The sequence below is a fragment of the Neopsephotus bourkii genome, unplaced genomic scaffold (genome assembly GCF_033783945.1).
Source record: "Neopsephotus bourkii isolate Nb327-2 ecotype Australia unplaced genomic scaffold, CSIRO-AGI_Nbou_v1 NB_1615, whole genome shotgun sequence".
Lineage (NCBI taxonomy): Eukaryota > Metazoa > Chordata > Aves > Psittaciformes > Psittacidae > Neopsephotus > Neopsephotus bourkii.
The window spans coordinates 2,574,507-2,599,190 of NW_026902090.1; the positions used below are offsets into that span (position 1 = coordinate 2,574,507).

Below are 24,684 nucleotides of genomic sequence, written 5' to 3' on the forward strand. Positions count from 1 at the left end.
TAGAATACATAAATATGTTTTTACATTTCTCGTTAGTCTGCTGACAGACCTGACCTGATAACCATGAAACACTCTAAATCAAGGATCTTGAATGCTTCCAGAGCACCATTTTTCACTTTGATCTTCTCATTTTCTGCTTACAACTTCTAACCTATGATGCCTTGGTAATAATAATAAAGATGCACCAAGATGAAAAGAGAATAAGGTCAGAAGTGTATCGCTGCTCTCAAAAATAACTAATTATATGGCATAGACAAGTCCCTCTGCCTGCGGGTCAGAGCTTCTAGAAGATGGTGTGGGGAGAAGCAGCTGTTGCTGATGGAGGGATCTCAGTCTCCTTTATACGGACTTGGCTGGACCATGGGGGACATGGCTCCTGGGGAATTCATCCTGCTGCTGCCCAGCATCTTTCTGGGGGTCTGCTCACCCCCTCTCTCCTTACCCAGCAGACAGGAGCATATGGCTGTTTACTTACCCTCTTGCTGTTCTTATGAGCTTAGTGGGCTTGTGTCCCAAAGGGGCTCAGGGGGGATTGGCACAGGGACAGGGTGAGGAAGGAGCCTGCAAAGGGTGTTCTGCACCCAGGAGAAGTGGAGCAGTGCCGGAGATCTGGTGGCCGTCCTCTGTGGCGTGCTACGTCAGTGACTGAATTGCTGTGAATGATTGTGAGAGGTGCTGAGTAAACAGGACCTAATTAGGGATCAGGAGATGGTTAATGATTACACGGCATCATTGCTGAAGATGTGGAGTTTAAAAACTCATTTATCAGGGGAAGGGGGTTCTTCTCAACAGCCTTATGTGCACATAGAAATACATATTCACACCCCTCTCTTCTGGGGTCATCTTCACAGAAGAAAAGGGTCTGATCAGCCACCTTCATGGTGCCTGGTAATTTCAACTGCTTGCAGTGCCGTCAGCTGAATTGCTTCTGCTGGAGTTGGTGTGTGTGAGGGTTTGCATCCGCTCCTCAGTCCTGCCCTGCTGTTCTCTCCTCCTGACTCTCCTGCATTTCAGGAGTCTTCCTCACCTCCCTTCCCACATCTGGCAAAGTCTCCTCTAGGTTCTGCCCAGGAGCAACTTCTCACCTTTTTCTGTGTAATTTCAGCCATATCCTTCCTACAGTCAGTGAACAGATTCACCTCTCCTCTGTAGTGCTTAAATCTCTTCTGGCCAACCTAAATTTTTGCTTTGGGTTGTTGTTTTTTTTTTTTTCTTTGAATAAAATATTATAGGCAACTCTGGCTTAATATAACTGGAGCAGAGTTCTGATTCTCCTGTCACTCCTCAGTTCTTTCACCTTCTTTTTTCAAGCTTTATAAAAATTGCCACCGTCCTGATTCTTACTAATGCCTGTAGCCTCAGCATTCTCTTCAAGCCTTCATAAAGCCTCACATCTGAGTTGTAAGCCCATGGGTTCGGCTGATGTTGCTAAAAAAGCCCCACACCCAGGTAACACCTGGCACTGCTGTGGAGGTTATTGGCTCTGCACAAGGAGCGGCTGTTGAGCAGGACACATCTCTGCTCCACAGCTACTGCACATGATGGAGGGCAAATGCTGCTGAGCAGAGGCAGAGGAAATGGCAGTCTCTGTTTCAGCCAGTCCTCCTAAACCCACTCAAATACATCACTGTCCTGAGTCTTGCAGATTCTGCCTGCATCTATCCCCCTTCAGGACACATCTATTCCCCTTCAGGACACAGCTTTTCCCCTTTTCTTTCTAAAAGCTTCAGTCTTTCTTCCGTTCTTGACTGAGTTTTGCCACACTTGTACTTATTCCAAATTTCTGCTGAAATCATAAATAACTATTAAACACCCTCTGCCTTTAGTGCCACTTTTTGCATCTCTTCCATCAATTTTATTTTTCTCTATGAAATTGAAAATCAGCTTCTACACTTTGAAGGCTCCTCACAAACTAAAAACTCCCTACCGCCCACTGATCAGGATTGACAGATGGGTCCATTGTGGATCCAATCATTTCTATTGCCCATTTTTTGTACTGAGGGGGTTTCTCATAGGTGTCTATAAAGCCACCCATGTTTGCCTTTCAGATCTGCTACTTTAAACACAGCTTCTCTCTTTGGACTAATAAAAGAAAAGCCCAACTTCAAGCCCCACCCTGGCTGGTATTATCTCCTTTCATGTGCATGTGGTCTGTCTGCACCTGCCTCTTGTCTTGCAGTTTGCGATTTAAATGGAAAATCTTACACTATGTGCAAACCTACCCCCTTGATGCATCTTGTCACTGCTAAAATAGCACAGATGAAAATAAGTTATGTTTTGGCTTTGATTTGGAGTGTTGGATGGGAGTGCTAGATCTGACCTGCTGGCTGAGATCCACCTTGTAGGTATGTCCTTAATTCACTAAAGGTTAACCCAAGATGTTCCATAATTTCAATTCTGGATTTAGTGCTCCAGAATTAACACTTTGGATTTCTATCATGGAGTGGTCTCCAACACCTGCGAAGTGGCAGTCGGTCTTTGTGGAAGAGCAAAGCTTTTATTTTTTTGCCTCCTGGTCATCTTTTAATGCCAAGATGAGAAGCTGACTGTGGTGACAGCAATCTGATAAGGTCGTTGCCATCGTAACAGGCACAGGAAGGGTTGGCTATAGACTGGAGATGGATGATTACTTGTTCGTTCAAGAATAGCAAACATTTTTAAAAGCAGTGAAGAAACCCTTGTTTTTAATTTACATTAATTTATGGTTCTCTTTCTTCTGTGCACATGCCCTGGGTCAGGCTGCATGTGAGAAAACAAGGTTAGCAGCCCTTTTTCAGTTTCCACTGGTGTTAAGCTAATATTTATTTTTAGCAAACTGTATCTTGTAATGTGCTTTTAAGAATCCATTTGCATAGCCTAGCACAACAAATTCATCATGGTTTTCTCCTTCTGAACTTTACTAACAAATGTGAAGGATCAGTTTAACAAAATATGCTGTATTTCACTGATAATTCTTGAAAGTATGGGACCACCTCAGAAAGCAATAAGGCTTATAGGCATTCATCTCATAGTCGAGGGTTTTTTCCTCCCTGTGCTGCTAGTAACCATTCAGCTTTGGAAAGGTACTCTTTCAGGGCTAGAGCTTTTCTGTCCCACCCTTGTGTGCATCCTTGGGATAAGTTCTCCCTTGTGTTCCCCGCATCTACACATGGTTTCTTTTTCTTCCTTCTCAGAATCCTTCCTTTTAACTGCTTATACAGTAAGGCCACTTGCCAGGTAAAGCACTGTCTGTCACCTTCTTTTGATAATGTAATGATTTTGAAACCCTTTTCTGCTTTCGTAGTGTGCTGCTCTGCCCTGTCCACTCTATTCACTGTCACTCGCCTGCAGGACAGGCACCCTTGTCACCAGCCCCAGAACTTCTCCTTCTCCCCAGGTGGACAGGAATTTGTCGTTCCCACTTGCAACTGCGTGTTAGTCCCTGGGCTCTGTTTTGAAGTCATCTTTTCTATTTCTTTCGATTCTGAATGCCACTTACTCCAAATGCTCCAAGAAGTTCATCTTAAATACCTTGCAGTTACTTTTCAGTCTGAAATGAGTTTTGACAGTATTCTGATTGTGCTGATTGAGATTTTTTCAACTGGAAAAAGTGTATTTAAAAAAAACTTAAAAATCCAGTAATTTCTTGCAGCATGTAAGAAATCCCAAGCCTTTAAGATTAAGCCTAATGTTTGCAGAGAATGGATACTTCTGGTGAAAACGCCTAACAGGCTTTGGGATGCATTTTGCTACATTGAGAACATCCAGTGCTGCCTTCTATATAGTATGTGGGTGTTGCTCAGGCCTTGAGATCCAGAAGACATCTAGTGCACATTGAGGGAGAAGTGCAGCACCTTTGGAGCAATATTCTGCTTTCTCAAACAGGGCCATAAAAAGGACGCGCTTATGTGTGGGACACTGAAGGCTGAGCGCTTCAGACTGTTTCATGTTGTGCTTCATGTTAACGTCTCCTTCATCTTGGTTTACTAAAAGTTTCAGAAGATCCAGCCCATGTGTTTGTGGCTCAGGGGAGCAAGGGGTACGTTGCCACTTTTGCCCCTCTCTTGGAAGGGCTCATGGCATTAGGGGCAGGTTGTGTTTGGGGTTTAAAGCCAGTACTGACAGAAATGGTTCAAACAGCATCTATTATTGGGCATGAACTGGAAACTGATGTCTCTCCAATCTTCCAAGTGAGCAGATGCTGTTTTATGTGACCTCCAACATGAAACTTGGAAAGTTATACTGGGTCCATGGTGCATCTCTACATTTGTAACCTTCTGACACAGAGGCTGTTTGCAAACAGGCATGATTTTCCTGTTGTGACTTTTGTCATGAGTTACCAGTCTGCGTAGTCATGGCATGTTGTTACAACTCCTGCACGTTGGGGGGAAGTTGTGTTATACTGTTGAATGGGAAACTTTTAGTGTCCTTGAACACACTGTCATATTTCAGACTTCTTTCAGATACTTAATTGTTTACAATTTTTATTTCAAGCAATTACTTCATCTTTGCTGGGTGAACGGTAAGTCAGGTTGTGGCAGAGGAAGAGTCTTGGGACAGACTCAGTTAATGAAGTTTTGCATGGTTGCTGTGAAATCAGGAGGACTTTTGACTCTTTTTGCCAGCTGAAACTCTGGGTTTGTGAGTTTCACTCAAAAAAAGTAATTGAAACCTACAGCGAGGTCTCCAGCTGCAGTATACCAGTATTGCTGGTAGCAAAGGATGAGGATGTCAAAATGCGTAGTAGTTTGAACAAGGGATGGGAGAAGGCTGGAGTCCAGGTCCGCCCCAGTGAGAACAAAAACTTTAAGCACATGATTTATTTTATTTTTAGCCAGCCAAGTAAGGCAAGCAATTTATCTCACCAGCTTGTGTTGCTAAAGTATCCCTTTCCTTGTCTAAGTCCAGTGTTAGGTGTTTGTGTTGCCATCTGAAGTTGCATGGTGTCTTCTCCTTTTGGAGTGGACATACTGCCCTGAAGAAGTTGAGCAAAAGCCTTTGTATTTGACCCATGCTTTAACACCTCCAAGTACTTGTAAAGTACAAAACCCCATTACTAATTGTTGTCCATTTTTTAAATTAAGACTTTTTCTCGTCCTTTCCTGAGCATGTTCATCATGTAAGAGTCATTGCTGTCATTGCTGTGTATTTGAGAGAACGAAGGAGGTCTCTCCATTTGCATTATCCATGGATAATGATGGAAGTTGATCCTGGAGTGGTTTCTTCTATTCCCTGTTTTTCAACTGTCTGCATAGAGGGCACTCATCCTGCAGCTGCTGGTCTGGCATGGGTTTGACCCATTCTCACTTAGCAGTGCTGGACCATCACAGCAAATAAGCATTCCTCTGGCATCCTTCCCGTGGGGCCAAGCAGGACCTTAGGGCTCCAAAATGCTGCTGCAGCAGATGCTCTGGACATACACTGTTGTTATCAGAGCCTGTTTTGGAAGCTGTGGGAAACTTTCGTAACTCCATTATTGCATTTTAAAAGGGTACAATGGCCTATGGAGAGGTGCAACAGCTACTATCGCAGCCAAGTTATTTGGTGAAATTAGAGCACTGAGATTTGCAATCAGGTTAAAATGTGTGTGCCTTTGTACTGCACAAGTTTGCTTTGGTGAGTGGCTGCCAGCAAAAAGTTTGAGCTACAAAATTCAGGTCTGGATGTAAAGATGGCAGGAATTGAATGTATATTCACTGATAGCTTCTTCTCTTTCATATAATATGCACCCTATCAAAAATACGTTGAATAAAACAAGACTAGAAATTACGAGTAAAAGAGTTTTTCAGATTTCTCTATGGAGCGCTTGACTTTATCTCAGACAGTTGAATATATCCTTCAATATGCAATATGTTTCAGAAATCATTGTGACCTCATATATCTTAGAGAAAGTGAAAAATTTGGGAATGGAAGTTTCTATGCTTGATGTTTTTTTTAGTTAGTCTACCTATAAAAAGGGGTATAGCAGAAACAGAGAGAGAGCCAAGAGATGAGCAATGAGGAGATCCAGTGGCCTGAAAAATTCCAGCTAAAAGAGAAGCTGTGATGATTTGCTTTGACCGTCTGTCAGCAGTCTTGTCCCTACAGACCAGCCAGACCCACTGGGGAAGGTGGAGTGAAGAAAGATTAAGTCAGCCACTCTTGCTGGCTCTGACTCATAACCATTTGTGATGATGAACAGCATCATATTTGCAATGATAAAGGAAGTATTTCTTTGCAAAATGCCATTAAGCCTGAGGGATTCATTGGAAGGTGTTGCTAAAGATGAGGGCTTAGCATGGTGATAGTAGAGAACACATCTGGTTTGCAAAAAAGCTAGTGATACTGGAAAGGATTCAATCTTACACATAACAGAATCATAGAATTGAATAAGTTGGAAAAGACCTTTAAGATCATCAAGTCAAATTTTCTGTTCTTTGGGGCTCCAATTAAACACGTCTTAGGAAGTAACCTCAGAAGTTTCTACCTGCAACTATCTGCAGGGCTGCTGCAGCTTGTGTTGTCTTCTGACCACCTGGTCTGGGCTGTGGGGAGAGGCAGGGTGCACTGCCCCATGTCAGTAGCATGACCAAAGGGAAAAGGTCAGGCTCACGTGAGCTACTCTATCCTGACCTTCCCTTCCCCATGTCAAGCTCTTTATTTCTTCTCCTGTGTGTGGTGGGAACAGGAGAAAGAAGATGACTTACATTCCGCAAGATTTTTAGCATCAGATAGCTTCAAGTGGGTTCATCTCTCCCTTAAAAACATTAATGAAAGCATTTAAAAGTAACAGCCCTGTTTGTTTAGCCTTGCCACTCTGTTCTGAAGGGGTAATACTGTTGCTGAAAATGGGAGCTAAAACCAGCAAGGAGATGAGAAGGCTCAAGTGACTGATGCTGAAGCTGAATTAAAATGTTCTCTTCAGAAACCAGGATATTCTGTTGGTAGTTACTCAGGCTCACCCTATTGATGTGCCATTACAACTTCATGTAGCTACAAGCTAAAACTACCCCAAAGGCTTGGAGGAATAAGTCCAGGCTTTTTATTACAAAGAGTTACATTAGAGGTGTCAGCATTATTTTATGGTAGTTATATAAAGACATAACTGTCAGCAAATAAATTGCATGAAGAATGGACATAATTAGTTTCTATAGTTTGTGTGTTTTAGGAATAGATTTTTTTAACAGTACTGTTTAGTCATGCATCTTTACAGCACAAATTGGCACATTGTTAAGGTCATATTTGCTTTTGTTGCATCCCTGAGTGTAGAGCTGAATAATCCTTTATTCTGTTGATACTCTGTTTCCAAATCTATGAGTATGTCCTCCCAAACATATGTGCATAATACAGTGTGTATATGCATACAAGGAAAAAGAAGCAGACAACTTGTGTTTGGTATAATGATTGTTTTGTGTTTGAAGTGCTGCAGGCTACCTACTGAAAAGAAACATATCCATTTGTTCATGAACAAAGCTGCTGTCATGACTGTGTTGTTTGTGCATTGACTGTTTGTGTAGGGCCTCGGTTACAGAAAGATGTAATCTCCTCTCTGCCTCATAGCCTTTCTCCCACTTCTCTTTCCTCACCATAATTATAGTGTGCTGATCAATACCTTCATGACAAGTGGGAACTCAGTTGAGGTTCCCATCTATGGAGTGAGGAAAATGGATGGTTGTTGGTGGAGGAATCCAGGTGGATTATAGCTGAGTGATGCTTGAGTATAAATAAGCAATGTATGTGCCTGAGCTGGCACTTGGCATGGGCGGATAGGACAGCATCCAAAGACACATGGAGGCAAGGATCAGTGGAGCTGCTGTTGCAAAGGAGGAGTGAGATAAAAGGTCAAGTTGTGTGGGATTCCTTAGAAATGGAAGATTTCTCCCAAAATGTGACAACTTTGATACAGCAGCTTCACATGTGCTTTGCTCCAGTTTTGGGACCAATTCTTCCTTCTTTTCCGATGTGTGGCGTCATGATGGCCTGTGATTTCAGTCCTGGGCTGTGATCTCCATGTTGTGCTCTGTACAGATGGGAGCATTTTGTATCCTCGTAGCCTTTTATTGTTCCAGATGCTCTGGAAACCCACAGTAACACACAAAGTAGGGATTTGACCGACTTTCATCTTTATCTCTAGCTTCCTTCTGAAGTACTCCTGCTTATTTTTGCACTGAAAATTTTCTCTACTTAAAGCAGATGTGAAACCCTTTTTTCCTTGTTCTCCTTTCAGATTCCATAGGTGGGTCATTTTCAACTTCCTCCCACCGATGCCACCACAAGCAGAAGCACTGCCTCCCCATCCCACAGTGTGGAGCTCTGTCCATCAGCCCTCTGCTTTTCCATCCTCATACGAAGGGATCCCAGATCATCATGGACACAACACAGAAGGCAGTGAAGCGCCAGGCTAGCTTCTGCAATGCCATTACCTTCAGCAACAGGCCCATTGTTATTTATGAACAAGTCAGGCTTAAGGTGAGTAAATGATACCTCTCCTCATTGCCATGGAAGCTGCTGTGGATAAATGTTGGGCTTTGGTGCTTGCACCAGATGTTTAGCCCTTCATCGAGAAGCACAATAGGCTGATCTTGGCCTTAAAGATCTGTGGTCTTTGTTGGTACTTCTGCTTTTGTCACCGTAGTTTTTGAAGTCATTGGTACAGACTGCTGTAGAAACTGGGGACTAAAGTGAAATCCATACTCCAAAAGAGTTCATCTTGATGTTTGAAAAGAAACAGCAGTTTAAGTTAAGATTGCATGGAAAACAGCGAGAAAAAAGGGTCCTATTGATCATTTGGAAATACTGCAGCCTCAGAGTCTCTCTAGCCAGTGTGTCCCCTAGGCTTTGCACGAATGGGCTGAGGTGAGGTGAGTAGTTATGCATTCAGTTCCATAGCAAGCCCTTTTCTTCCTGTAAACAAGGCAAACAGTGAGGGCTGGTCTCATGGAGGTGGAAGTCAGCCTCTCAAAGCCGAAAGAGGTAAAAGGGACCTGGAAGTGAAGGTGCTTGCTCATAGGCTTAGCAGGGAAGATAAGAAGGTTTGGCTGAAAGGATGAAAGAGGCAGTCAGTTCTGTCACAGTTGTTATCTTAGTTGTAAGAAAAGTATCTTTCTAGGGGTCTGCTGACTGCTTTGTTGAATCAGTCCCCTGATAGCATTAAGGTCAGAAGAGAGAACATTGAAGGCATCACATTTTTCTTGCTGGCCGAGGCAGATTTCACTTCCTTTGTGTCTGTGGTAACCAGGAGGATGGAGTTAGCACCCCTTGTGCTGCAGTTGGCATGGAAAGTTCAGCTCCTTTAAAACAGCATGACAACAGCTTCCTAGTGAAGAAATTCATCAGTCCTCTTAGGAACTGAAACACTTTTTAGGAGCTTGGGGCACTTCAACCTTACTCCACAGATACTTTCTGATCTTTATGTCCTCTAGTCTGTAGGACCGCATTTTTCTTTTCATAGGTGGTTTCATGCCTTTCACTGGCACAAAGTAAGTTGTCATCTTTGGCAACTTTAGTTGATGGCACACATGCAAGATCTGCTTGCAAGTCCTTCATTTATGCACAAGGAGTTTTCCAGGAGGTTTAGCTGCATGTATCTACTGAGTCTGGGACCTACAGCAGTGTATCAGCCTTCCCTGCTTCTTCTCTTACAGCCAGCAAAGGAGCAAGAAATGAGGAAGATGCCTCCTTTTGAAAATATACAGCAATATCAGGCTTGGGCTCATAGATAGAAAATACCTCCTACAGGTTTATGTTTCCTGTGGAGCTCTTGCTGCTTCTATTCAGCCTAGAAACCCAGCAGGACTCACTTACATTGCCTAGTGGGATTTTTTTCCATGTTGGCCAGAAGTCTGGACAAACAACCACAAAAAATTATTTGGGTGGAGATGAAAGCAGTGTTTCATTTTTGAAAACACCCTCGAAGATTTGAGTGGGTTTAGTGGTTTAGGCAGGGATTTGGAGTTATTTCTTCTACGTTCTGAAACAAGCTAACTCTGGGAACTTGCACTTGTTTATTACTGTATATTTTAGGATTTTAGCTTGTATATAATGTACGTGAAGAATACACATGCAAATCTGCACAAGGGATTTATCAGCAGAGCTCCTGTTGAGTCCAATAGGAAGGTCTCACAGGAGCAATTAATGGGCTTCAGCAAAACTTGTACTCTAGGGATGGATGGAAATGTAAAAACATCTTGACTTTTCTGATAATTCCATCCTGCAATTGCCTTGTTATTATGTGTGCCTGTGGAAAATGGCACCTGAAACCTTCTTACCAGCAAGACTAACCATGAACCCAGTCATTCAGGTCCTATAAAGTCTAAAGTCCCTTTGGAAAACTAGAGGAAAGAAGTGAAGAGATTTCATTCTGTTTATTTGGTATTGTATCCCAGGTTTTATTCTGAGATTGCTTTGCAGCTTTGGGAATGCCATTAAGCTGCCAGATTTCCTTTCTTTTCCTCTAAGATATATATCCCAGTATGTTTTTTCCATGTAATTTAGGGAATTGCTAGGGAGTGGAGTGAGGTTGTCAAAAGTGGCACAAGGCAGTAAAGAGCAGAAGCCTGAATCTGTGGAAGCAGCCACAGCTTAGCAGTGTGGATGCAGATTTCCCTCCCCTTCTGGTACCCAGTAGACCTCCCAAGCTTTTCTGCTAGCAGTGGCTGCTGAAGAGAATTTAGTCCATCATTAACCATTGCCTTTTTTAGCAAAACTGTGTACCCTTTGGCCAGTTATGTCTAATTCTTGGCAGGCTTTATACTAGATTTTAATTTGGATATTAGTTTGCCTGTGGTCAGGCTGTATTGAGAACTGTTTATAGGTGCTGATTAATACATGGAACATGCACAGCCTCGATTACCATATGAATATTTACTTCATGTGCCCTGTGATTGCTGTGAAGTATTGGCAAGAGACTGTGAAAGAGTAAATTGTACAAATAACAATGAGGCCATATTTATCTCAGACCCCAAAGCTTTTAGGTTTTTCAGTAAATTTGCTGCAATAAATAAACCAGGCTTTTTCTTGGAGTGTGTGTGTATTCCCCATTTTGTCACATGCATGTCTCATGCATCCTCTTCCCACTGGGGACATGCATGATCCCACTCCATCTCTGGCTAGATATACAAAAGAGCAAACCTGCTTCAGTCCTTTTTAGTGCCACCCTTATGTCCATCCCACAAGCAAGACCTTCCCATAGTTGCTGGGACTGAGGTCAGTGCTCAAGTGTTTCATGTAAACAGTTTAGGTGCTTGGCTGGACTGAGTAGGGATAAAGAGCAGCATTGGCTTAACTGAGGAACTCTGTTGATAACATTTTACTGAAGCTCTGAGTTTTCTCCAATAGTTTAATTATAAATAGAAATCTCTAGGCTTTGAACATTATCTTTGTTGTGAGATAGTTGGGCACACATTCCAGATTTACCTTGGAAAGGAACATGTGAAAGAAAAAATGCAATATTTATAAACATGATTAGAAGAGAATTCAGAAGACCAAAGAAAATGTCTTGGCCAGTCCCTTGGTGAAAAATGTTGGGTTTCCAAATTAGGATAGAAGGGACTGCTGCCATGCATCTGAGGACAAAATCCTACAGTCCTGGGCAGTTCAGTCTCTGGCAATGCCACTCATCTGAGCCATTGCACATTGGCAGAGCAAGAAATTACAGTAAGGTAGCAAGTTCTGTGTGACATCTGGTAGGTGTTACCGTCCATGTTTCTGGTCTTGTCCTGAGCCAAGAGTGATATTGCTTGAGGCTGCCAATGCTCTGATGGAAGAGGGCTATCTCAAGTGCTCTCATGTTTGGTTCAGGTTCAGTGCACAAACAGGAACACCGATTATGTGCCAGCTGTCATGCAAGAACCGTCCTGGCCCCAAATGACTGGGTCCAGCATCCTTAGGTCTTTCAGTTCATAGTCTGGAAGCTGACAGGCGGAATCCCTTTGAGAGGGATGATTCCCACCAGGTTCATACTCAAACAACAAAATGAGAGTAAAAATTCTTGAAGGGCATCATCTCCATTTGGGGACCATACTAACCCTGGAAGACTCCCTGCTTCATAGGCAAGAGCGACCTTGTAACTGTTGGTGTTTCAAATGTGCTGCATCTGTTTAGAACCCACTGCCTGCTCCCTGCAGAACCAGTTCAGTCTAGAGACTGGTTCTTGTGAGAAAGCACCAGTGACTCTGGAGCCATCTGTGATTCTTTGTCCTGCTGTCTCTCAGGTGCTAAAGGGTGCAAATGACACATGCACCATCCCAAAACTATAACAGATGTTCCTGACCACAGACAGGGGGGTGCAGATGTGTGCAATATATCTTGATAAATAGGTTTCCCCCCATCATAAGACAACATCTATTGTTGCTTCCTAATCGTGTATTTAACATAGTTGAATGCTTTAAATTGTACTTTTCCACACACATGTTCTTTGCTGTGAGGCTGTGATTTCATCCAATCTGACAAAGCTAAACAGGGGTAAGACTATCTTTTAGTTGTCTGGGAAACCCAGAAAACCCCTGTAGTGGTGACTATGCTTCTGGAGCCAGTGCTTTTCCCTCAGGTCACAAGAGATCCCATCATGTGAGCACGATGGGGAAAGAGCTCTGCTGCTGCAGGTGCTGAGATGAAAGCTCTTATGGCCATTTTTGGCGTATTTTGCGAGAGGATGATTCTTAGGCCAAAAGGAGTTACCCTAGAAATAGAAGTGAGTCATCATGCAGCTGTAATTACATTTCACCTCTCTGCATAGATTTGATTTTCCTTTTTTTTATGTACACTGCATCCTAAGGGTGCAGCATTACTGCTTGCAACTGAAAAAGCTGCAGCGGTGTTTAGTGGGTAAAATGTTTCCTAAATCTAGAGTGCTCATCTGCACAGTGGCCATCTGTGCTCGATGACATAAAGCTTGTAGTGTGTAAATAGATGTTCAAGTGCCAAATGCTGTTATTGCTGTTGTTATCTTTTCAGATCACTAAAAAGCAGTGCTGCTGGAGTGGGGCTCTTCGGCTTGGGTTTACTTCCAAGGATCCATCGAGGATTAACCCTGACACTTTGCCGAAGTATGCGTGCCCTGACTTGGTTTCCCAAAGTGGTTTTTGGGCCAAGGCTCTGCCAGAAGAATTTGCAAATGAGGGAAACATCATAGCCTTCTGGGTGGACAAGAAGGGACGGGTTTTCTATCGGGTGAATGACTCCGCTGCGATGCTCTTCTTCAGTGGGGTGAGGACAGCAGAGCCCCTCTGGGCTTTGATTGATGTCTATGGACTCACCCGTGGAGTGCAGCTCTTAGGTGAGTACCTGGGTCCAAACACACAGGGATGATGCTAACCCATCCCCATAGAAAGGCCAGCCTGATCCTGCCACCCCCCTTGCTGTACTGGGACAGGAGCAGTGAAATAGCAGTTGATCTTCCCCAGAGCATCCCATGACCTCAGCCTGGATCACTGGGTGTTTGAAAGTTGGCACATAAATATAACATGAGTGGGATGTGGGAAACAACCACTACAGTATAGCACTAGAAGCCATCTGTAAGTGGATTTCTGCTGAGAGATGTTGCTCTGTCAGAGCATAGTCTGGAGCATGGCATGTACCCTGAAAACTGTCTTTTTATCTCATCTGCTGCTTTCCCTATGAAAAAGGAGGAAATGCATTTTACATGTTATGGATAAATCCTTCCTGGATGGCATTGTTATGATTTTCTGTCTGGTTTAAGGGGAAGATTTGAAACATTAATATCTTACAAATTACCTGGGAGAAACTGTGGCTGGCTTTGCCTGGATGCTGCTTTCACAGAGGAGTTGGATTTGTCCTCTAGAGTCTGAAGGTTGGATAAACATTTGGGGTTGGAGGATGAGGAGTGCTGAGTGCCTGTGTCTTCTGTCATCCTCAGCTGAAATTGAGATAGTTTGGCTTTCACAAGGACTCAATCAAGCCCTAAATGTGCAGACTCAAGGTTTGGGCTATTTGAGTTTATACATCTTAGCAGAACTGAAAAGAGTCCCCAAGGACCCAACTTAAGGGGCAGCTAGGTTGCTTGGGGGACTAGAGGTGTCAGCATGCAGCCTTAGAGTTGGATTTGCACTGTCACCAGGGGGAAAACAGCAGCTCTTCTAAACGTAACAGTAGTTTCATGGGCCTTGTTCTTGCTATGGAAAAGGTTAGATGGTACCTGCTGACCTTTATGAGCTGAAAGGCCTTCTGAAGATGAGATGATCTTGCTAGGCTGAGAGATCCTGGCTTTTCCTGTCACGCAGCTTGTCATTTAACTCTGTTAAAAAGAAATCTTCATGCTATTACCAAAAAATTTCATGAAGCTTCTTTCTGACAGTTCTGCCTCGTTTCTGCATGTATGAAAAACCATGGTGGCAGAACTGCCTGTAGCAACCTGCATGGCAGGGAAGAGGATGTGGGCTCAGCAGGTGAAGAAAGAAGGCTGATCTCTTCTTGCTGCACAAACTACTGGTCTGAGATTGCACAAGACAGAGGAACTGAATTTCTCAGCAGCTTTTTTGCTTTCATTTTGGAGCAGAAAGATTTATCTTCAGCTGTGGATCAGCGTGAATCAGAGACACTAGGCAACTGTTTTTAGGCCAAGGTGGTGATATTTGAACTGGGATCTAGAATTTGAGCAAATATCATGATAAGGGGTCAGTTAGGAATAGCTTACAAATGACACCAAGTCCTCTGGCTGTTCTTGCAAGATTTGGCACCTCTGGGCCTGATTAATGGGGGCCCATAACTCTGGATGATGTGTTTCCTTTCAAAATACATGAGAAAGTATTTCCTATCCATCATCCACCCCTGCGTTGTCCTAGCATCTTCCACATCCCCTTTCACAAGGAAAATGTGACTCCTGCCAGCCACTGACTTGCCTCTCGTCTTACAGGCTCCGGACTCTCTGGTGGGTATAAAGTCCCTGAATAAAGCAGGCAGCTTCTGAATTTACACAGTTGGCATGGAGCTCAAATATGTATTTATAGCTTGTTCCAGCAGTCTTCAGCAGGCTTTAAGCCTAGAAACTGCTGAAATGTCTTTGACTTGAGCCCTCTCTATCTTCATTCATTATTACACAGCACTAAAAGTCAGAGCAGGGAAATCATCGGCTGTGTTGCCTTTGGATCCTATAGACATACCCACTGCAATGTTCTGCATGCCTGTTTTAGTGTAGCAGACCACACATATAGTACAGGACAACTTGCCAGAAACTCCCAGGACTTGACAAATGAATTTCATAGCTTAGCTACAAACATATGGTTGAATTCAGCCTGGTATGGCATGCAGGGCATCTGATGGAGGCTGGGTATGCTAGAGTAGTATGTTGAACAGAAGAGCCTGGTATTTCAGATTCCAGTTCAGTGATTTACTTCCTCCCAACCCCAAACATGTTCCTTGCTCCCTAACTTCACTGTTTTCCAAATGACTGTAGGGTCGCAGGCTCATACTGTACCTCTGCAGTGCCTCCATTTGCTTTTATGTGTATTTCACCCAAGAATCTAACCAAAAGCTTTACTATTTCTTGTGGCAGTCTTTGTTTATTGCAGAATTATTCCCTCCCAAGAATGTAACTTCACTTCCAAAATCAGACTTGCCCAAAGGTGTGCAGCAGTTAAGTTTTGTGTCACTGCAAGATCCCAGCTCTACAGGGAAATGCACAGTGTGCGTTTATGATCCCCAAAGTTACAACTTCCAAAACTTCATGTTTTTGTTTCGCTTATCTGTGCTAGAGTAGCAGTTTCAGCCAAAATGAGGAACACAATAAAGCAGGGGAACAACCAAGTCTAGTGACACTATTCCCGTGTTACAGATTAAATAGAGACTTGAACAAAACAGGGTCCAAAGCCTTGGAAGCATTAAATGATTTGCCAGAGGCAAATCAGCAGTGTTACCTGATTTAGGGACGCCATCAGCCTTGTTATCCAGCTCAGTCATGCCACGTTCTCCATCAGCGTCACAGGCATTGCACAACACTCTGGCACCACTAAATTGTGCCTGTAGATGAAAGAGAAACAGCTGTTTTGTACCTTAATTTTTCATTTCCTTCTGTTTATAGCTTTACCTAGCATCAGCCTTACTAATAATTACCCATATGTCATTACTGCTGCCATTACACGGGTTTATGTGGCTGTCGCAGATGTTCCTGGGTCCAGCTGCTTTATGTTCAGAAGCAGAGCCCTTTAAGCAATATCTTTGCCTGCTCAATTTTGTTCTGAAAGAGGTAAAAGGGCTTGTGTGGTTCCCTGCATCTCAGCCAAGGGGAGCTCAGAACCGAATTTGGACCATGTCTTGCTTGTCACTGCTGGAGTGAGTCAAAATGAGATACTGGCTTAAATCCACCTTGAAGGTGACTTCAGCAGTGAGGTTCACAGTGCTAACATGCTTGGTCACAGGTGAAAGGCTGTACCTTGCTCTCCTTGCCTCTACCCACGTTCTAGAGATGAAAAGGCTTAAATTCACCCAGGAATCTGGTCTCCTCTGACCACAAGGTCTCAGCTGATTTCCTGCCATGGTGTAACGTCCTGCATGGGGGAGGTTGTTGCAATTGAGTGCATGCATGTTCTGTGTTTTAGGGCATGAGTTTCAGCATAGATGCAGGCTTGTGTGACCTGTAAACATGCCCTTATACAGTGACTCTCCTGCTGATATGCTCAGCTTGCAGGCAGGATGGTTTACAGCTCTGCTTCCCTTTTTGGGCAGCTAGTTTTGCACAAGTGCACTTTTACATTCCAGGGTAATTTAAAGTAGTATTTACTAGAAATGTGGCTTGTCCTTATGTTATCACTTCAACATACGCGCATACTCATTCACACTTCAAAAAGAGTCCGAGAAAGACGGAACATAAGCAATCTGCTGCCTCACTGCTACAATAAAGCATCAAAAAAAGGACCAGCTGTTTAAATCCTGTGGTCTTCAGAGCCCTGGAGGAGGGATGGCAGCTCATGGGAACCAAATGGTTTCTCACATTAACCTGCTTCTTTCAAGCACTTGGCTAGTGAGCCTGGCATAGTCTAAGAAATGTTCATGTGTGCTTTCTATGGACTCATTGCAGGACAGCAAGGGTGCAGCTTTCCTCAGTGATGTGTACATTATGGTATAATGTGTGTTTTCAGCATTTTCCTATAGCTTTTGGTGGGGAATTCCAGGTTTTCTTGTTGTATGGTGCCTGTTTGAAAATTGCCCCATTGTTTTTGGCAGTGGCATTGCAGCACAGGATTGCAGAATGGTTAAGGTTGGACAAGACCTATGAAGATTGTCTACTCCTACCATCTAGTGTCTTGCCTTTCAAAGCACAACACATGCTCTAAAAGTATGGAAAAATGGGACTGCAAAGAAACAGTCTCAGCATACCCTTGTACCTATCCTGCATTTCCAGTGGGACAGTGAAAAACTGTCTATTCAGTTTCCTTAGTCCTGTTCATTACTGATATGGTCAACAACTAAACCCCTTTAGTGTTTATTACACTGTTCACGCTTTACTCCCATCCATCTGTATTTTCATTCATGGAGTATTTCAAAGTTATCGTGGTCTTTTACCAGCACAGATTTAGAAACCAAGGATAACTTTATTTAGATTGGAACACTGAGAGGCACCTGTTGAAAGCAAAGCTTCACCACCTCTTGTAAATGACAAAAATGTGAAAAACTACTAAGACCTTGCAAACTGGGAAAAAAATTACATACATCTACATTAAATGTGCATGTATTACATTTACTTGAATTAGAAACGGTGTAAATATATACTTCGGTCATACATACATATAGATATCATAGTAGAATTAACTGGCAGTGCTGTATATTATATTAGGTATTTGGAAAATCATTTCTCTGGTTCCCCTTCCTAATTTCTTATTCCTTCATGTTTGCATAGCATAATAAGTCAAAATGTAAATTGATCATGGGTGGAAATTTACTCATTTTGGTGTATATTTGACAAGGAAGTTTCACACTTTGTAGGAAAGAAGAAAACATGTTTTTCTTTCTTCATCCCTCTCAGTTCTTATGTAAATTGAATCTCTAGCTCTGGGGCACCTTTCGAGGAAAAGTTAAATAAGCCTCAAATGAGGTGGATTTATGGTGTGAACGGTATAAGACTGATGATAAATCTTATTTATAGCCTGCATCCGCAGTTTTACCATGTGGTTATTACAATTTTATTTTCCAAGTGCAAAACTCGTTTTCCATTGCCCACGGGAATCCATTTCTGTTGTTATTCTGACACATGCAAATAAGCAGACTGATCTGCAGAGAATGCTTCGCACTAAACAAAATTGGATAATCAAAGATGACCGAAGTGTATTTTTATAGTCTATTGTTGAAAGTGGAAGCTGTAAACTATTTACCCTCTCTGTGGAAGTCTGTGACTATCTGACGAAAAAGAGTAATACATGTTTAAACAGAGCCCTGCTTAATGAAGGCAAGATATACACGACCTGCAAACAGTCAGTTGTCCTTGTTTTTCTGTATCTCCTAAGGGGAAAGCAAATTCAAATTGCTCATAAAGTTTTATTGTCTGTAGCTGTTGTCTCTATGGCAGCTGCAGGAACTCTCTAACACGGCTAAACATGAGAAACCAGTTTAATAAATAATTCATCTCTTGCTATTCCAATTAATCCCTGGTTTGCCTTAGTACCTGTAGAGGGTTGTGACAGGTACCCCAAAGTTAGCTTACAGCCCAAAGGCAGCTCCTTGTCCTTGAAGGTCCATCTGTCCCTTAGGTCTGTCTGTCTTCCTTATGATGATAAGGATGCTGGACGCAGCACTTCAAAGCAAGCCAGAGCTCATCTTGGCCATGGGAATGCAGCAGCTCCTTTTTTCTTTTCTTTCTTTTTGTGTTTGATTGTAAACATCAGAGAATTTGTGCTGAGGAGACTGGGCTGGCCTGCAGCATCTCCCCAGCACTTCCCCCTGTCCCACTGCCCACACTGCCTGCGCTGGGGGGGTTCAGGCTGTGAAGGTGAATGGCAAATACCAAGTAAGTCAGAACAACGAGATGCCAAGTAAAATAAGGTTCTGAGGGATCAGCATTTCAGGCTTCACCGGGTCTTGATGAGGTATTCAATGACAAAATTGCACAGATGCTGTGTGCGTTACGTATATTTCATTGGTGGTGTTCACTGGTGAACCTGTTGCTCTCACCTGAACCACCTTTGCCTTAGCAGGACTGCTTGTGGAGCTGAGGCATTGCTACAGGTGAAGAGAAAGGGCAAAATGTGGAACACAATGTGCCATTGGGCATATTATATCCACAAAATAACCGCATTGCTGTGAGGAGAGCCTGCAAGTGAGCCTGAGTAGGAATAAGTTTAATAAGGATTAGTCTGGCTGTTATTGCCCAGCGTGAGGAAAATGAAGGCTGCAACAAAACAGAATAGCCAGTAGAAAAATAAATGTTGTGCTTTATAAAGTTACTTTAGTTCTGGTAGGCTGAAATATCATTTGTAACACAGGCAATAAGAGCTATATAGTAATATTTTCCATGTTACCCATAAAAGCCCATGGAAATATGAAGACTCTGACAATTGTAAGTGGTGTTTACATTATGGTTATGTGTACGCTGTAGTTCAGATGCTGACACTGCAGAGGTAGGCCCCTGAGTTAAAAAAGTGATGTCTTCATATTAAATATTTGTTCTGATGATTTACTTGGCTGTTGCTTTAAGGAGGTGAATACTGCTGGTTTACACTAAGTTTATTTTGCCTTTGCTAAGTGTTGTTATTTTTTAGCAGAAGTGTGGAACCTGTAGTCTGGAAACATTTATTCCAATTAAAAGGGCTTTGACCTTCCTTTACTTCGACTGAAGGTATAAACGACTGGAATAGTTGAACGTATATTGAATTTATTACACAGCTATAGTTAGTTACAGAAGTTTCTAGTATAGTCAGGGCCTTGGAGAATAATAACACACCACTAATGGAGCAATGTATTCTTTTGAGAAACATTTCAGAGTTCCTTATGCTAATAAATATTTTGGTGTTTTTGATTTAAACCATTAGGATAATATAGCTATGCTGTTTATTCCAAAACTACATTCTCTTAATTGATACTTAATGCTGCATATATTTGTATATTTTCTTAGCTTGTCTAATGTGGTTCTTATTGTAATTCTGTAAGTAATAAATGTCTTTAAAAAGAAAGGTGGAGAGAATGTGTTGGTACAGGGAATTAATCTTTGCATCCTGCTTAATACCTTTCTCCAAAATATTCAGCAATACGGTTTAAACTGTACAAACCTTTGGCTTTAATGCTGAAAGTTAATTCCTCTTCATTCATAAAGCAATAGCTTGATAAAAAGAGTGCATTTACTGTGGTGTGAGACAGTTGAAGCTGGAGGGAAGTTTTGGATGTGAATTGAGTAGGTGATGTGGTAAAAGTGTAACAATTTATTGTGCTAATCTAGCAATTCCAGCTGTTCTGGCTGTGGAGGCCCTTTCCCCTAAGCCTGTATGACAGATGACAGCTAAACATTGCTTATATGATAAAACTAAACACTGATTCTGTACCGTATGTCTCTGCTGGTGTGAGATAGCACTTTGTCATTTCAATGTGTAATTGGTATCACAGCTGCTGAATGTGCAATTTATTGTAGAGAGGATATGATTTTGTTGTCCCTGTAGGTGTCTGGGTTGTTAAAAAGTTTGACACCTTTAATAAAATTAAATTGGCTTTTCCATCCCATCCGTTTCAGCAACAGAGCTAAAAATGAGATTCTTTTGTACTCCAAAGTCCCCACTAATTTTTTCCAAGCTGTATGTGAAGAACTGTTGTTGTTGGGCTCATTCTGGAAATCCTTACCTATAGCCCAACTCTACTCAGTTTTACCAGCCTAATCTTGCAGCCACCGGTGGAGTCACTCTGGTTTTACACTGTGAGCAGAACCTAGCCCTGGGTTTTTGCTCATTCATCACTTCTCTTTGGCCAAACACTGAGCAGCAAAGTCTCCTCTGCACCTTGGTGGGCTAGTCTCAAAGAAAACAAAACATTCTGATTCAGGGAATTTGTGCTGATTCAAACTAGGACCTCTCCTTCCATGGACCTTTGTCCAGGCTAGGAGAAATGAACCTCCTGAGGTCTGTGTAACTGTTCAGAAGTGGCTGAAAGATGGCAAAAATGCAGGTGGTATCATCTGCTCATGCAGCCTCAGAAGACAGTCAAGTGTGCAGTGCTACCTGCCACAGCATTAAACACTCACCAGACTTTGTGATCAAAGTAACCGTTGCTAAATTACGGTGCATTCTTGCATCAGAAAATTCTTGTCCATGTGTGATGTGTAAGGTTGTGCTTGATACCTGCTACCAGGAACTAAATCATGATGCTAATACACGGGCTAGCATGATCCATTTGTTCATTTATGCCAAAGATATTAACTGGGATTTCATAAGCAGAAAGAGCCTCTCTAATCACCAGCTGTACGTGACTCTTCTGGTGTGTACAAAATGCAATGCATACAACTGTGAGTCTGTATAAACCATCAAGTGCAACTTTGGGTTGTCCAGAGAACAAATTTACTTAAAAAGTAAAATTTTCAGTGGTGCTTCCAGGGCAGGAAAATACACAAGAAGGATGTGGACCTGATAGAGTGAGTCCAGAGGAGGGCCACAAAGGTTATTAGAGAGCTGCAGCACCTCTCCTATGAACACAGGCTGAGAGAGCTGGGGTTGTTAAGCCTACAGAAGACTCAGGGGAGACCTTAAAGCAGCTTCCAGTGCCTAAAGGGGCTGACAAGTAATCTGGAGAAGGCTTTTTACAAGGGCTTGTAGGGATAAGAGAAAGGGTAATGGCTTTAAACTGACAGAGGGTAGATTTAGACTAGACATCAGAGAAAAATTCTTAACCATGTGGGTGGTGAGACATTCAACAGCTCACCCAGAGAAGCTGTGGCTGCCGCCTCCCTGACAGTGTTCAAGGCCAGGGTGGACAGGGCTTTTGGGCAACGTGGTCTGGTGGAAGGTGTCCCTGCCCATGGCAGGGGAGTGGAACAAGGTGATCTTTAAGGTCCCTTCCAACCCAAACCATTCTGTGATTCTATTACATGTTTCTGCTATGGTGAAAATATCACCCCTTTTACTGACATGCGCTGAGTAAGTGCTTCTTCCTGTTGTTATGGGAATTATAGCAGGGTACTGTTGGCAGAACTTTGTGAAGTTTATATAAAGCATTTCCACATACACAGGCTAGAACAGTATGTCCAGTTGTCTACAAGTTTTGATTCTCATCCATTTGAATAATTTGAGCTTAAAAATCTTTACAGAAATATTTAAAAAGAAATTTCTATTCCATCTGCTCCTATTAGATTTTGAAATGAAACTTATTTGGGATTGGTTCATTTTTAGACTGTAGCTAACGATAAAAGATAAATCAGCTTGCTGGTCACTGAATCAAATCTTGTGCCACTGGCTGTGGCTGGTGTATTTAAGATGAAAATCTCTTGCGATGCATCTGCCACTGGTGTGACCACAGACAATTAATGCTCTTCAGGAAAAAAAATAAATGTTTAATTGCTCTATTCTCTTTTAAGAGGATAAAGACCACTCCAGGGAAAAAGCCTTTAGAATCCAATAATCCTATTCCTGCTCCGGTACCATGCCAGTAAATGCCACAGCACTTGCATGAAAAGATTTGCAGCTTCCAAAATCGTTAATGCAGGGTGTTCCTTCTTTCTCTGAATGCCGGAGTTTGGGCGACTCCAGCACCTCAGAGCCACGTGTTTACTCTAACAGGAGACTGATAACAATTTATTCAATGTATTTCCATAATCATTTGCATTCCCTCCTCATTCTGCAGTGGTGTTTCCCTGGTTGATTTTTTTTGCCCTCTTTGCTGCCTGTAGGCAGCAGCCATCGCCCTCCTGAGCCTTTCGCAGGCATCAGCAGGCTGCTCTGTTATCCCAGCTTTGCTTGTGTGAAAGTATCTTTTAGACAAAAACACAGGTCCTGCTGGCTTCTGTCCCTGTTTGTAGGCCTGGTTGGTTGTAGCTGGATCTGGTTCAATGGCTCTGTACACTGGAGTATGCTCATGTCTGGGACAAGCCTTGATGTTGCCTTTATTTGTTAAACTGCTTTTTTATAGCTTCGATCCTAACATGGTAGAAACTGCAGATCGTGACGGTACAGGCCAGGTGGAGAGAAATTGGCCTCATGCTGAAGGTCAGTGCTAGAAACAGTTGGAAAGAAAACTGAACTGATGGAAAATTTCACTGCAGAGCTGCAGGGACTACAATTTCAACTCAGCTTAATTGACTCACTCGAGAAATACATAAATAATTCAGTCTTAGGCTATAATCACTATTAGGACTATTTGTATGATAATTTCTAGTACTTTAGTTTTGGATGTGAGACCTAAAAGACCCATGCTCCATAAAAAGGAGATAAACTCTAAAGTGTCAAAGTAAGAATGTAATGGTGAGGCAGAGGGTGCTCTATGTTGGGAGGCTAAAAAAGCCCACCCAACAAAACCCCAAAATCAACAAACTGATGGAGGAAAAATTCAAGTGGGAAGCAAAATACTGTTTTTAAAGGTGTGTATAGGCAGATTACCCTTTCTCAGTTTCTCAGAAGACTGCATAGGCTGCAGGGCCTGAATTCAACAGGATGGTTAACTACTTAACCACCTCTTATGCATATGTAGTTGTATTTGGTATTCCAGAAATGAGGTATATGCTTGGGTAAGTATGTTAATTCACATTCCTAAAGATAGCCATGTGCTTAAGTGCTTTGCTGGATCCTTTTCTTTGCCATCTGCTTGTTGCTGGGTTCTGTGCAGGGCTCGCTAGGTCAAAACCCATGGTCTGTGCTTAATCGGTAATCAATGGTTATGCAGGGATTAGACTCTGTGCTTAGTGGTTTTTCTGAGCAGCAAAGACTCTTTTAGGAGGAAGAAGAGGAGGAGAGAGATGAGCATGAGCAGGGGAGGCTGGAACACACTGCTGAATCTGGAGGGGCTGTAGAGAGGTTGCATCCCAGCAATACTTGCTTTTCTTGGAAAACATGGCTAGTTTCTGTGCAGGAATGTTTAAGAAGGGGTCCAGAAGCATGAGGGGAGAAGGGAGATGGAAACATGGAAACAGGGCGAAAGCAATGTTTGAAAGCAATGTTTGAAAGCAATGGAAGAAGGACAGGTTTGGCCAAGAGAAATCAGATTATATTGATGGGAAGGAAACCATCCCTTTCTTGCCTGGTTTCTTCACTTAAACAAGGTTCAGTTTACACTTGTAAATCACTGGCTTGTTTAGACTTTGTGTTGATAATTCATAACCCAAAGGCTCTGGTTTCCTTTTTTTTCCCCTTTATCTGGACAGCACAGGGTCACTGTGGATGCCTGGTATGTTCCTCAAAGATAAGTGCGCTCTTTTATCAGGTCAAGTACATACTACTGACATTCTATCAAAAGGGATCATGAAGATACAGGAGCAAAACAACACATGGGGTGATATCTGAGTCAGATGTGTTTCTTACATCCCAAATTAGATTGGTGTCTTTTTGTTCTGCTCTTGATGACACCTATTCCTCTTTGTGCAATGTCTCTTTTCATCATATAGTTAATTTATTATAGAAGTCTTCTGCTAATAACAAACACTGACTGACCTATCAAAGGGATGTTTTGGGTGAAGGTGAGCAGGCTGTGTTGAGGACAGAGGAGATACTGTCTTGTTTGTCAGTACTTTGCAGTGAGGTTTTCACACTCCACAGTCTGTGCTGCCAAATAAACTCCTGTCTATTGAGTTTTGCATTAGAGTCTAATCTTCCA

At 42.5% G+C, this 24,684-nt stretch overlaps 1 protein-coding gene across 5 annotated transcripts in view; it reads left to right on the forward strand.

The window, feature by feature from the left end:
- NEURL1 (neuralized E3 ubiquitin protein ligase 1) overlaps window positions 1–24,684 on the forward strand; it is a 228,775-nt gene that overhangs the window by 153,151 nt on the left and 50,940 nt on the right. For all 5 annotated transcript variants that reach the window (XM_061372601.1, XM_061372603.1, XM_061372605.1 and 2 more), the window contains 2 exons: window positions 8,186–8,427; window positions 12,913–13,234. In XM_061372601.1, the coding sequence (XP_061228585.1) occupies window positions 8,186–8,427; window positions 12,913–13,234 (564 nt within the window). The remainder of the gene's footprint in view (window positions 1–8,185; window positions 8,428–12,912; window positions 13,235–24,684) is intronic.